This window comes from Orycteropus afer, unplaced genomic scaffold (assembly GCF_000298275.1).
Source record: "Orycteropus afer afer isolate SDZICR_OR568_19922 unplaced genomic scaffold, OryAfe1.0 scaffold00145, whole genome shotgun sequence".
Lineage (NCBI taxonomy): Eukaryota > Metazoa > Chordata > Mammalia > Tubulidentata > Orycteropodidae > Orycteropus > Orycteropus afer.
The window spans coordinates 4,011,836-4,026,969 of NW_006921732.1; the positions used below are offsets into that span (position 1 = coordinate 4,011,836).

The 15,134-nt window shown below is 36.2% G+C and overlaps 1 protein-coding gene across 1 annotated transcript in view; it reads left to right on the forward strand.

Annotated features, from left to right (window-relative positions):
• ZFYVE9 (zinc finger FYVE-type containing 9) overlaps positions 1 to 15,134 on the forward strand; it is a 189,133-nt gene that overhangs the window by 90,556 nt on the left and 83,443 nt on the right. The window contains exons 6-8 of the mRNA XM_007945897.2: positions 6,351 to 6,471; positions 10,075 to 10,197; positions 11,526 to 11,681. Of these exons, the coding sequence (XP_007944088.1) occupies positions 6,351 to 6,471; positions 10,075 to 10,197; positions 11,526 to 11,681 (400 nt within the window). The remainder of the gene's footprint in view (positions 1 to 6,350; positions 6,472 to 10,074; positions 10,198 to 11,525; positions 11,682 to 15,134) is intronic.

The window sequence follows — 15,134 nt, forward strand, 5'->3', positions numbered from 1 at the left end:
TTTTTTTTTTTTTTTATTGGTTTAATGTACAGTCTATATTCATATTTCCCCGGTTGTCCTAGTAAAGTTCTTTGTAGTTTTTATTTACAGCCCACCCACACACACGTGCATATATGAAATTAAAAATTAATTAATTTTTAAAATCATCGCATCGAGATTCACAATTGCATGTTGTTTTCAGATTCTTGGGTTTCATTTAATCTAGACTAGCTCTCTCACCTTTCTTTTTAAAAAGATCTTTCACATTATTAACATTTTTGAAGCATCTAGGCCGTGTTTGTTTGTCCCCCTCTCCCTTGGGCCATGTTTTGCATCATGTCCCTCAATCTGTGTTTGTCTCATTTTTCTTCTCCTTATTAGTTTCAGATTAAACATTTTGTCAACAATAATAATATTATGTAACTGATGTGTACTTCTTAGTGTATACTATCAGGAATCACATGTTATCAGTTTGATAATTGGTTAAGGTGATGCCTGTTGTGTTTCTCCCTTACAAAAGTACCATTTTTCCTTTACAATTAACAAGTAAAATGAAGGATGAGACTTTGAGACTGTTCCTAACAAACTTTCATGCAGGGATTTTACTGTCATTTCATGATTCTTGCCTGAATCAAGTAAATGTAAAAACCAAACTCACTGCCATCGAGTCGATCCAACTCATAGTGACCCCTCCTTGGGTTTCCAAGGCGGTATCTCTACAGAAGTAGATTAAACAATCTTCCTTCCGAGGAGTGGCTGGTGGATTTGAACCGCCAGCCTTCTGGTTAGCAGTCAAATGCCTTAGGGACTACGCCACCAGAGATTTTTCTCTATTAAATTTCTTTTTATATCTATTATTTTGTATATTTTTGTATTAGTTTATGTGATAAGTTCTTTGTTCTTTTTTATTGTGGTAAAAAATATATATTTTTTTAAGTGTGCAATTCAGTGGCATTAATTACATCCACAGTATTGTACAATCATTACCACTTTCCTTTTCCAAAATTTTTATGATCCCAAACAGAAACTCTACCCCTTAACAATTAACTTCCTGTTTCTCCTTCTACTTTACCCTCTAATCTACTTTCTGTCCCTATAATTTGCCTGTTCTAGCTCTTCCATAGAAGTAGAACTATATAATATCTGTCCTTTTGTGACTGGCTTATTTTACTTGGCATAATATTTCCAAGATGCATTCATATTGTAGCACGTCTAAGAGCTTAAGTCTTTTTTATGGCTAAATATTATACCTTTGTGTGTATATATATATGTATGAATATACTACATTTTGCTGATCATTCTTCAAAAAAAACTGATGGACACTTAGGTTGTTTCTACCTTTTGACGCTAGTGACTAATGGTGGTGAACATTGGTGTACAGATTTCTGTTTGTGTTCCTGCCTTCACTTCTTCTGGGTATGGACCTATGATTGGGATTATGGTCATATGGTAGTTCTATGTTACACTTTTTGAAGAACCGCAAAACTGTTTTGCACGGTAGCTATTCCATTTTACATTGCCCTCAGGAATGGATGTGGGTTCCAGTCTCCATAACCTTGCAGCAGCTGTTGTTTTCTGTTTTTTTTGTTTTTAATGTAATTGCCATTCTAATAGAGGTGAGGTGGTAGCTTATTATAATTTTAATTTGCATCTCTCTCATGGCTAATGACATTGAGCATTGTTTCATGTGTTGGTCATTTGAATGTCATCTTTGAAGAAATGTCTTTTGAAGTCCTCTGCCCATTTTTTGATTAATTTATCTTTTTTGTTTCTTTGTTAAGGTCTGTAATTTTAAAATACATTTTAGTTATTATACCCTTACTAGATATACAGTTTCTGTAAATTTTCTGTGCACAAAAGTTCTTAATTTTGATGCTCAGTTTATCTAATTTTTCTTTTGTTGCCTATGCTTTATGTGTCATATATAAGAAACTGTTGCTGAATCCAAGGTCATAAGATTTATCCCTATGTTTTCCTCTTAAGAATTTTATAGTTTTCAGTCTTAAATTCAGGTCTTTTTTCCATTTTGAGTTAGTTTTTTTTTACATAGTATAAGATAAGGGTACAGCTTCATTCTTTCACATGTGGGAATCTAGTTGTCCTAGCATCATTTGTTGAAGACATTATTCTTTGCCCATTGAATGGACTTGTTAAACATCAATTGGTCATAAATGTATGAGTTTATATCTGGACTCTCAATTCTCTTCCCTTGGTTTATACATCTTTTCTTATGCCAGTACTACGCTGTTTTGATCACCATATCTTTGTAGTAAATTTTGAAGTCAGAAGTGTGAATCCTCCAGTTTTGTTCTTTTTCAAGATTGCTTTAGTTCTTCGGGGCCCCTTGCAATTCCGTATGAATTTTAGGATAGGTTTTTCCATTTCTGCAAAAAAGTGTTATTAGTATTTTGACAGGAATTGTATGAAATTTGTGTATTGCTTTGGGTAGTAGTGCCATCTTAAGATATTGTGTTAGATTGGGTTCTCTAGAGAAACACAAAAACCAGCAAGTATATATATATATATTTAGAGAGAGAGAGAGAGAGAGAAATTTATCTTGGGAAAATAGCTCACAAGCGTATAGAAGTCCAAGTCTCTGGAGGAAAATGGGCTGGCGACAGCCTTAGCTTCCATAAGCGCAGGGGGCCGAGAGATTCAAAGCTGGCAGGCAGTGTGCTAGTTGTTGGCTCCAACAAAAGGCGAATTCAAGATCTCCAGGCCAAGTGATGGGCTGCTCCCTCACGGAAGTTTGTAGTCCGCACACCAGGATTCCAATCCCTCAAAGAATGTGTGTCTTCCCAGGATGTCCCTGGATATCTTGGAAGCAGGCCACACCCCTAAGGAAACTCCCCTTGGGCAGACTGGCCACTCAGAACACAGTCATCTGATCCCATCATGGAAACAACCACACAGAATTGGGGTCCAGCCAAGTTGACACACAGCTCCAACTATCACAGATATTATTGTATGTTCGAATTCATAAACATTGATTTTCTTTCCATTTATTTGTCTTTCAGCTTTGTTTTGTAGTTTCAGAGCACAAGTCTTACGCCTTCTTGGTTAAACTTACTCGTAACTATTTTATTCTTTTTGATGCTATTGTAAGTGGAATTACTTTCTTAATTTCCTTTCAGCATTGTTCATTGCTAGTGTATATAAATACAACTGATTTTTGTGTGTTGATTTTATATCCCACAACTTTGCTAAATTTGTTTATTAGCACTAATGGTCTTTGTTTTGTTTTTTGTAAATTCTTTAGGGTTTATTATATGTAAGATCATGTCATCTGCGAATAGAGATAGTTTAACTTCTCTTCCAATTTGGATGCCTTTTATTCCTTTTTTGCCTAGTTATGTTGGCTATAATTTCTAGTATTATGTTGAATAGAAGTGTTGTTGTTGTTGTTGTTTAGTGCCGTCAAGTCATTTCCGACTCATAGCGACCTCATGCACAGCAGAACGAAACACTGCCCGATCCCGCGCCAGCCCCACAATCCCTGCTATACTTGAGCCCATCATTGCAGCCACCGTATCAATCCATCTCGTTGAAGGCCTCCCCCTCTTTCATCGACCCTCCACCCTACCAAGCATGACATCCTTCTCCAGGGAATGGTCCCTTCTTACAACATGACCAAAATAGGTGAGACGAAGTCTGGCCATTCTTGCTTCCAAGGAGCATTCTGGCTGCACTTCCTCCAGGACAGATCTGTTAGTTCACTTGACTGCTAACCAGAAGGCTGGTGGTTCAATAGAAGTGTAGAAGATAGGAAAAGCTTTCGGTTTTTCACCATCCATCATTCCAAAACGAAACCCATTGCTATCAAGTCAAATTCTGATTCATAGCGAATCCTATAGGACAGAGTAGAGCTGCCTCATAGAGTTTCAGTGTTTTGGAAGAATTTGAGAAGAATTGGTGTTAATTTGTCTTTATTGTATGATTGGCTCTTAAAATACTTTTTAATGAGGAAGTTCCAAGGAATGAATGTTATAAGGAACAAGGTTGAGCTTAGTATAAAAGAAATTAAACCAAATTAGTTGTTTTACGTATGTGCTCTTCATTCTGTCCTCCATTTTGACATTTATCTGATAAAATGAGGAAAAATACATTCTTTAAAATCAGACTGGAGCTCTCTATGTCCTGTTTGAGTACCTGGCATTTAACAGGTGCTCAGTTAATTTGTTTGCTTTTCACAGACGGTATTGAAGTGTAGAGGGCAGATGACCACTCCTTATGATATTAAAAGAGGGATTTATGGATCATTAAAGAGCAGGCTAGATAATTTTATTTCCTATACTAGAACTTCAAATCAATTAATAATGATTTGCCATTAAAATTTTCTCTAAATGTCTTCTTACATGCACCTGTACTGAGGAGCTCTGGGAGCATAGTGCCTAAGGCACTTGACTGCTAACCAGAAGGCTGGCGGTTCAAACCCACCAGCCACTCCTCAGAAGGAAGGTTGGACAATCTACTTTTGTAACGATACTGCCTCGGCAACCCAAGGAGGGCTCACTATGAGTCGGGTCCGACTTGACGGCACATAACAACAACAACATACTGGGGACAATGTAAAATGTTAGCAAAAACCCACTAAAAACTTAATCCTAAATTATAGATAGTGTAGACAAAAGTATAGACATAAGCATGTTTTTCTAACATAGTTTATTACTTTTTTTAAGATAAAAAATAACAGATAGCAAAGTGCTTCCCAAAAAAACCCATCTCCATCAAGTTGGTGTGACTCATAGCAACCCCATTCAGTTTCCAAGGTTGTAAACCTTTACAAAAGTAGATTGCCTCATCTTCCTTCTGCAGAGCAGTTGGTGGGTTTGAACCACCGACCTTCTAGTTAGCACCCAAATGACTTACCCACTATGACACCAGAGCTCTTTAGCAAAGTGCTTAAAGGGTATTAATATTTAGGAAACAACTTGATTAATATTTAAATACACATATACCCTTGTTACCACCACCAAGGTGAAGATTCAGAACATTTACATTTTTCTAGAAGGCTCCCTCATACTTTTTTCAGTAAGTACCTGACTGCCCCACCCCTTGCCTATGTTAACCACTATTTTGAATTCTGTCACCACATACTAGTTTTATCTTCCCTGAATTTTATATTAATTGAAACATATATAGTATGTTGTGTCTGACTTTCTAAGTTCAACATAGTATTTGTGATATTTACCCATGTTGCTTCATGTATCAAAAGTTAATTATTTTTTATTGCTGTGTAGTGTTCCATTTTATGGATATTCCACAATTTATCCATTTTCTTGTTAATGGACTTTTGGATTGTTTCCAATTTTGGGCTATTATGAATAAAGCTCTTATGAATGTTATTATACATGTCAAAAACAGTTTTAATTTTTTTTTAAAAAAGTCATTATTTTAATAGATTTTTGGGTATATTCTAATAAATCACCATTAATTAAGTACTCCTTAACTCCATCCATAATAAGTTTATAACAGTCTACTTTATTAAGTGTGGCTAATGTGGACTGCGAAAAAATCTGTCTTGGAGGAAGTACAGTACAGCCAGAATGTCCTTTAGTTGCAAGAATAGCCAGACTGTGTCTCTCATACTTTGGTCGTGTTGTCAGAAGGGACCAGTCCTCAGAGAAGGATATTATGCTGGGTAAAGGAATGGGTCGGTAAAAATGGGGAAGCTCCTCAATGAGATGGAGTGACACAGTGGCTGCAACAGTGGGCTCAAGCATAGTGATGATTGTGAGGATGGTGCAGAACCAGGCAGTGTTTTGTTCTGGTGTACACAGGGTCACTAGGAGTCAGAACCAACTTGATGGCATCTAACAACAATAGCAACAATATGGTCTGCACATTGATCAAAGAAAAAAATGAAGTAATATCTGAAGTTTTATTTCATTTCAAAGTAAATGGAAAAGGATGGCAGTAAATGGAAAAGGATGACTTACTTTAGTCTCTGTATTTTATCAAAATTAATGTTAAAAAGTAATATAAGTGAGATTTTGTTTAAGGAAGCCCATAGGCATTAAAGATTCAGAAATAATGAGGTAATACAAAAATTTTATTTCTGTTGGCAATACATTATTATTATTATTATTATTATTATTATTTAATTGCAAAAGAAGGAAAGATCTGACCTAGGCTCTCAGGGTGTCATGATTTGATGATGCCAGAAGGAGAAGCTGTACATTTGGAAACACTTGCAGGGTGGAAACTTAGGCCTTTTAGAAACCACAGTAATGAGTAGTAGTATCTTTTGTGTCTTTCAAAAAGTATCATTTTCAAATTTCTCTTTAAATTCATGTTCAATATTCTTAACTATATTCTTCCAAAGTCTTGAACTTTCTGTAACATTCACTTTGCTGATATGCTTTTCCTAGACGGATATTTCTCTGTTCTCTGGGAATATAACTCAGGTTGGAAGTCCTGTTGGAAGTGCAATGAACCTTATTCCTGAAGATGGCCTTCCTCCTATTCTCATCTCCACTGGTGTAAAAGGAGGTATGTGGACTTAGATATTTAAACAAGGTTAGTTACATATGCCAAATGGTGCATTCTAATTAAGGGAAGGAGACAGAATGTAAGCAATAACCACCCTTTTCTCCACCAAAAAAGCAGCTACCCCAATAGCCATGAAAACAGTTGTTGCTGCTACTGATTGTTTTAGAGTAGACTTTAATGTTTTTATATAATTAGGTCATTTACATTCTTGGAAAGATAAAATATTTGTTCTGGTTACCTAGTGCCGCTCTGACAGGAATATACCACAAATGAAATGGCCTTAACAAACAGGAGTTTATTCTTACAATTTGGAGGCTTTAAGTCCAAATTCAAAGTGCCAGGCTCTAGGGGCTGGGTGAAAGCCCCTCAACCTTAGGGTCTAGCTCTGCCTCCTGCTCCCGGCCCACTGAAGCTAGAGGTGTTTCTTCACTCAGACAGCTGCTGGCAGCTGAGGCTGAGAAGCCCAAGGCTGACAAGTAAAAAGGCACAGTCCCAATGTTACCAAACCACACGGCAGGCCATTAATTCAAGGTCGTTGTAAGTCCCGAGGTCAGCAGAGCATGGCAGGCTGCTGAACTACACAGCTACATGCAGGGTCCAAGTGTGCCATATGCTAGAGACCATTCCCAAGGCTTCTCCTAATATACAGGAAGCAGACCACACCCCAAAGGCAGCTACTCAGCTGCTTGTGGTAGATCCCACCATGGAGTTGATTGCTAGTCTCATCATGGGGAATAACTACCACCAGCTGCCCAGCCACTCAACCAGGCCCAGCCAAGTTGACACACAAACATAACTACCACAGTATTATTTTTTATTATAATATAAATTTAGCTTGTTGGCAATTTAATCCATACCATACTCTTATGGTTCTAGGATTGGCTTGCCCTGGTACAGTCAATATGTTCTTCTTTTTTTTTTTGTCCCAGTAAAATATACATTCAGAAAGTTAGATATGTAATAAGTGTAGAGAACTGAACTCAAATAGAAATTTTACTGTTAAATATTTTTAGGACATCCTGGTAAGAAGTTAAAACATTATCTAATCAAAATAGAATGCTTAACTTTCTGTGAAAGTTCATTGTTGTATCTGGGTCAGCATCCAGTCAGTACATTTTCAAGAGATGGTTTATTAATAGTCTCTCTTTACTTTTCTTCTAGCACTTTACCTGGTCTCCTTGCCTTCAGTCCTTCTATCCTTTATTATATCCTTCACACTGTTGTCAATTACATTTTAAAACATAGATTTTATCATGTGTTGTTTTTCTTAAAAATATTAAATGGATTCCCAGTACTGTCAGTATAAATTACTTACCTTAGTCTCAGCCTCTTTTTAACTTTATTTTTAGCCAATATCCAAGCAGCATAAGGACATACTACTGATTATTTGCCCTTTTCTGAATATTCACTTTTCATACTTCCATGCTTTTTCTTTTGGTATGGAATAGTGGGAAGAGAATGGGCTTCAGATTAGGGAAAACATGAATTTTAATTGCAGCACCACTCCATTCTAGCTGTTATCCAATGGGCAAATCATTTACCTTCTCTGAGTCTGTTTCCTTGTCTATTTAAAAAAAAAAAAAGTAACTATACTGATGTAAGAGTGATTGTGAATATTAAATCAGCTATCATACCTGAAAATACATAGCAAGAAAGTGTGTGGTACATGTTGTTGCATGCCGTCCAGTTGGTTCTGCCTTATAGTGACCTTGTGTACAACAAAATGAAATACTGCCGGGATCTTCACATCCTCATGGTTGTTATGTTTGGGCCCATTGTTGCAGCCACTGTGTCAGTCCATCTCATTGAGGGTCTTCTTTTTCTCTCACCTTCTGCTTTAGTAAGCATGATGTCCTTCTCCAGACACTAGTCCCTTTTGATAACAGGTGAGTATGTGTGACAAAGTTTAGCTATCCATGCTTCTAAGGAGGATTCTGGCTGTACCCTTTCCAAGATAGTGTTGTTCTTCCTTTTGGCAGTTCATGGTATTTAACACTTTTCTCATTGTAATGTAGGTATTTTATTCATCTGATTTTCCTATTTAGGTCATGAGTTCCTTCAGTCTTAATTCATCTCTTTTTATTTAGATTCTAGCATGGTACTGGGCTCATAGTAGGCTCTCAGCAAATGTTAGCTGAAGGCATTGGACTGTCACATGCAGCTGTGTCCAGATAGTTCAACAATGAATACGCTTAAACATTCTTTTGATTGGGTAATGCATTTGCTCCTTTTCCAAGATTCCTAAAACTGCTTTTTTTTTTTTTTTTTAGTAAAATGATTTAGGTTTCAAATTTTAGTCATTTTAATAAATCTTCAATGAATAAGGAATTAAGTTGGCCTCTTCAATTCCTAAGATTCCCTTTCCACAAAAGTCATATCCATTAAATCTAATTGTCAAGATCTCTCCCACCAAGAAAGAAAAATTAGTTATTGATATTTCCTTAATTAAATTATGTTACTATCTGTTCGGGGAGCCCTGGTGGCTCAATAATTAAATGCTTGGCTGCTAACTAAAAGGTTGGCAGTTCAAACCTACCTGGTGGCTCCATGGGAGAAAGACCTGATGATCTACTCCTATAAAGATTACAGCCTAGAAAACTCTATCACATGGTTGAAATCAACTTGACAACACCTAACAACAGTAACACTGTCTCTTAAGAAGAATTTTGCAGATTTGTGTTTCAATGGGATAATTTTAATTAAAAGTTTTTTTTTAACTCACTTAAAAGAACTGTATGTTTTTGGATGAAATAGAAAATGACCAACTGCTTACCAATGAAAATATTTATTGGAAAGAGAATACTGTTTCCCTTGGTCAATGGGAAATGGTATTTGTTCTACTTGGCTGCCCCTTAGTGATGTATTATATATAAAACCAACCAAGTCACATACTTCTTTTAGATTTTAAGTTTATTTTCCATATCTTTAGATTCCACATGATTATTCCACATGATTTTTACTTCAAGCAGAGATGACCACCATCATTCAACATGAAGTGGCTAAATATTACATACTGTGCTCATAGGGATTAAACAGGAAGATGGTCTTCAAGTACTGTCCATGTTCATAATCTGAAGCATGCTTTACCAGTGATTTTGGTGATAAATCACTGGTTAGAGAAATTAGTCAACTATGATACTTTATTTTCTGGGTGTATTTTTTAAACTTTAATTTTTTAATGGTAAAAAAAATCTAACAGTACAAAAAGATATGGAGTAAAATGTAGGGCTCCTCCCTACCTTAGCTCTTAGCCCCCCTTTCCAGGGATAACTAGTATTAATCATTTTCTTATTATCAAGGATTATTTTAAATACTTGTCTTAGGACTTATAATATATGAAAATCTTGTTATGACAGAGAATTGGAGAATTTTTGTTAGAAGGGATGTCTTTAGACTATGTTAAGCACTATTACCATCCAATTTGGGTCACTTTTGAGAGTGAAAGGAGGTACTATTAACATGATTCTAGGATAACAGGCATAAAGCAGGACTTATAAATCAACTCTATCTCATTCCTGTCAATAATAAGCCTATTCCTCCATTAGATTTCTCTCTTGATTTGACCTTTTTACCAATCTTTTGCATTGTTTTCTCCCCTCATAGACTATGCTGTGGAAGAGAGACCATCACAGATTTCAGTAATGCAGCAACTGGAGGATGGTGGCCCTGACCCACTTGTATTTGTCTTAAATGCAAATTTATTGTCAATGGTTAAAATTGTAAATTGTAAGTTAGAATTTTATTTTATTTCAATTAAAATGAGATACTTTCTTGACTCAAAGATGGTAAATAAAGCTTTCAAATTAATTGCACACAAATATTTATATATATATATATCCATATCTTACTGAAAAGTGAGTACTGAAGAAGTTGGTTTGTGTAAAATAATGTATCCCAGAGGACAACTGTGGGACTAATTGAAACTCTTTAGCCAGTGAGTTAGTTTAATGCTTCATGGAGGAAAGCCATACAAAACTTAATTTGATCTAAGTTAGGTCCTTCCTGAAGTGGATGTGTTAAATCACAGCTCATCACTACAATAACTGGTGGTCAGTAAATTATCCAGAAGGAGGATCAAACAATTTACATGCTAGTTAATTTGATAACACATAGTTAAACTTAAGTATATCGTAAGTTAAGAAATAGAAGAAACTTCTCAATTATTGTCTTTAGTAATTTGTTGGGGATCAGAATGAGAAAGACAGTAATCCAGAATCTTGATGTTACTTTCCAATATGGTATTGGAAAATAGAGAATGTATTTATCCTGGATAAGTGTTAATAGGTGGAATTTTGGAGGGAGGTTGAAAGCTCTGAGTAACAGTCCTCCAGTTCCCACTGTATGCTTGTTTTAAGCTGACCTTGGAAACCAGAAACAACTATATACCACTTAGAGATTCTACAGTATGGAATGTAGGTTCCTGGTTTACTTGCTGATCACATCCTTGTATATTTGGCCATTTATTAATGCCTGCTACCTTTGCTACTAGGATAAGATTAGAAAGTAAATTTGCTCAAAACATTAATGTATATATCTAGTTTATAATTTATTTGTAGAAAATAGCTAACCTTGAATTTCTTTTTGGGAAGTGTATACAATACCATCTTAATATAGTTGGAATGGACACTTCCTGTTTAGGTACATTAATTAACATTTCTTATAGTGAGAGAAGAGATCTTTTGTTGGGTTTTCAAGTTTGTAAATCTTTATGGAAGCAGACTGCCACCTTTCTCCCATGGAGCAGTGAGTGGGTTCCAACTGCTGACCTTTCGGTTAGCAGCTGGGCACTTAACCACTGTGCCGCCAGAGTTCCTAGTTTAGATTTACATGTTGGTATCTGTAATTTAATTTGAGTCCTTTTTTATTTCCTTTAGAGATCTCATTGTGCTAGGAGTACAAATGGTAAAAATGATAGTTCAGAGATGAGTTATACAGACTCAGTATGATCTGTATTATTCTTTGCTGTTTTGCAGCATAGGTTTTTGTGCTTTTTTTTTTTTAAAGTAAGGATTGAAAAGAATGGCTTTATTTTTATATTTTTATTTCATCTCTAGATGTGAACAGGAAATGCTGGTGTTTCACAACGAAGGGAATGCATGCAGTGGGTCAATCTGAGATAGTCATTCTCCTACAGTGTCTACCGGATGAGAAGTGTTTGCCAAAGGACATCTTTAATCACTTTGTACAGCTTTATCGGGATGCCCTGGCAGGTGGGAATGCTTTATGACTTAGTCTGTTTGGCTTTACACTCTGTATGATTAAAAGTATTTTTGGACTAAGATACAAAATACTGTTAACCCCATTGCTATCAAGTTGATTCCAACTCAGTGACCCAAAAGAGTCCTGGTGGTGTATGGGTTAAACACTCAATTGCTCAATAAAAGGCTAGCAGTTTGAACCAACCAGCTGCTCTGTGGGAGAAAGACCTGGCAGTCAGCTTCCATAAAGATTACATCCTTGGAAACCTTATAGGGCAATTCTACTCTGTCCTGTAAAGTTGCTATAAGGTACAAAATAGGAGCCTGAAAATTAGAAGCATAGCATTGGACTTCAATAATGTGATAAATTAGAACTTGCCATGGTTTGAGAAAATTACATATTTTAGTACTTTACCTGGTATACCTGTTGTTATTTTATAAAGGCTGGAATCAAAGTTTTAAGAGAGTCCATTGACCTTGGTATAAGAATACTTACTTTTGGGTGGCTTAGGTACCTGGTAGAAGGAAACATAACTTATTATTTGATTATTCAGTTAATATTTATATAATCACAACATAAACAATCTTCATTAATTTTTCAACTTTAAAAAAAAATTTATTGGGGGAGTTCCAGTAAGATGGCAGAATAGACAGAAAGACTACACAGACCCTCTTCAACAAAGAAAAGGGACACCAGTTAACACAGATACAAAAGATAATACTGGATTCCTGAGCTTTGAAGGGAAGGATATAGAAGTGGACTAAACTCCAACTAGCAGAAGAATTTGCATGAAAATACCAAAAAAGGAGACATAGGGAGCTGTGGTCTGGCAGAGATCCTGACAACACAGACAGCTTAGATATGGCCGAGTGGAGGTAGAACCTACAAATTAACCTAAAATTCAGCCCTGCTAGCCAGGGACTGCACGGAAGACTGCTCTGGAGGCTGGAGAATAAAAGGGGAAGCAGCGAAGAGGAAGGATGGCTGAGCTATGGACTTTTGCCTGTCTGGAGGGTGCAGCCATTTTGAATGTTTACAAGGGGCTTGACCATTTTGAATACTTAAACTGACAGTGTTCTCCCAGATTCCAGGAACTTAAGATTGGGCTCCACTTGCTGGGAACCGCAAGCACATTCCGAATGTGGACTACTGGAAAGGTGCGACATTCCCCTCGTTACTCTTATATCTCACACCCTCTTGATAAATGGAGGTGCGGCCATCCCTCACTCCTACCCACCCTCTCAGCTGGCAGGAATTCCATCCCAGTCTGTGTGCTCGGATCAAGCCTGGCTGGGTGCCCTGGCCCAATATATTTTTTTTTAGTTTGTTTGTTTGTTGTCTGTTTTAAAATTACTACTATTATTATTACTTTTGTCTTTTTATTATCATTCTTTATTCTTCCCTTCCCAGGTTCTAGTTTACAGTTTTTTTCTTTTCCCTATTCCTGGTTCCAATTTTTTTTTCTTTCTTGTTGTTAACCCCATTGTTCATTTTTCTTTTTGCATTTTTCCCATTTTTTTCTTCATCATTCTCCTTCTCTACTTTTTTGTCTTATTGCCCCCTCTTCCTTTCTCTTATTGCGGTGTTCTTTTGTTTTGTTTTATTTTTATCTTTTTCCCTTTTCTATTTTTTGGTTACTGTTCCTGTGTAATTGCACAGTGTGTTTTTTGTCCATTTGCTTTTACTTTTTTGATGGTTATTCAATAGTTATTTTTGTCTAACTGAGTGGGAGACAGCAACAGTCCCCATACGACACAACTACACCCAGACCTCCTTCAGCTTCACTTACTGAGTGAGAGTCACCACCTCCTTCTCCACCAATGGGCCTATGATAAACAACCACCAGGAAGAGCCTGACTCACCCTTGGCTGCTCTTCACAAACAGTTAATGGAGAGCGCTATAAATACAATGTCACAAAGTCTCGGAGACAACAAACCATCACAGGCCACACAAAGAAGCAAGATAAAATGGTAGAAACAAGGAGCAGAATACAGACCCAGAACACATCCCTGAAGAAGCAGCAGCATTGGAACTCCCTAATAAGGAATTCAAAAGAATTATATTTAAGTATCTTCAAAGGATTGAGAGGCAGATCAAGGAAAACACAGACAAATCCCTGGAAGAATTTTGGAAGAAAATACAAGAACAAAATGATAAAATAAATGAAAAATTAGAAATGATTCAAAATCTACAGATGGAAATCTAGAAGATTAAGACTATATTGTCAGAAATAGATAACACATTGGAAGGGCAAAGGAGAAGAACTGACGCAATGGAAGACAGAATTAATGAGATTGAAGAAAAATACCTGAATACTTCTTTGGAAAGTGATCAGTCACAAAAAAAGATCAAAACAAAATGAAGAAGGCCAAAGGTTCATGTGGGATACCATCGAAAGGAACAACCTACGTGTCATTGGAATTCTAGAACAGGAAGAAAAAAATAAAACCACTGAGAAAACTGTCCAAGATTTGTTGGAAGAGAACTTCCCTGATATGATGAAAGATGAGAATATATCCATTCAGGAAGTCCAACAAACCTGAAACAGGATAGACACCAAACAAAAATCACCAAGACATATCAGCAAACTCATCAAAACCAAAGACAAAGAAAGAATCCTGAAAGCAACACAGGAAAAACAAAAAGTTACTTACAAAGGACAACCAGTAAGAATAAGCTCTGATTTCTCAACAGAAACCATGCAAGTAAGAAGGCAATGGGATGGTATATATAAAACCCTGAAAGAGAAAATTTTTCAACCAAAAATTATATACCCGGCAAAATTGTTCCTCAAATATGATGGTGAAATTAGGAGATTTCCAAATAAGCAGAAACTAAGGGAATTTGTTAAAACCAGACCAACCTTACAAGACATGCTAAAGGGATTCCTTTGAACAGAGAACCAAAAATAGCAAACAACAACTGACCATTAATACCCAAGATGACATAACCTAGAAATCACAGCTTTGGACATATCCAAAGTAAAATAAGCTTACAAGACTGTAAACATGGAACCAGAGACAACAATTGGCAAATGAGGACAACTACAAACCAAAGACAGGGAAAATACTGTGTAGTTACAGAATTTCTAAATGGTAAGGAAGTCAAGAGAGTTACAAGAGAGAATGGACTGTTCTAAAGTCAGGGAGAAAATTATAAATCACAGGATAACCTCAAAGAAAAATGATAAACCTTCACATCACAATAAAAAAGAAGACAGCACAAATATTCAGCAAATACTAAAACAACAACAACAAAGGAGATGATAACATGACTCATAAACATAATGAGCTGAGCACGGGAAATTATATAGAACAAAGAAACCAGGGACACCATGAAAAAACACATAACAGAATGACAGCAACCAATTCATACTTGGCAATAATTACACTGAATGTTAATGGATTAAATGCACCACTCAAGAAACGGAGAGTTGCAGATTGGATAAAAAAGCAAAACCCAT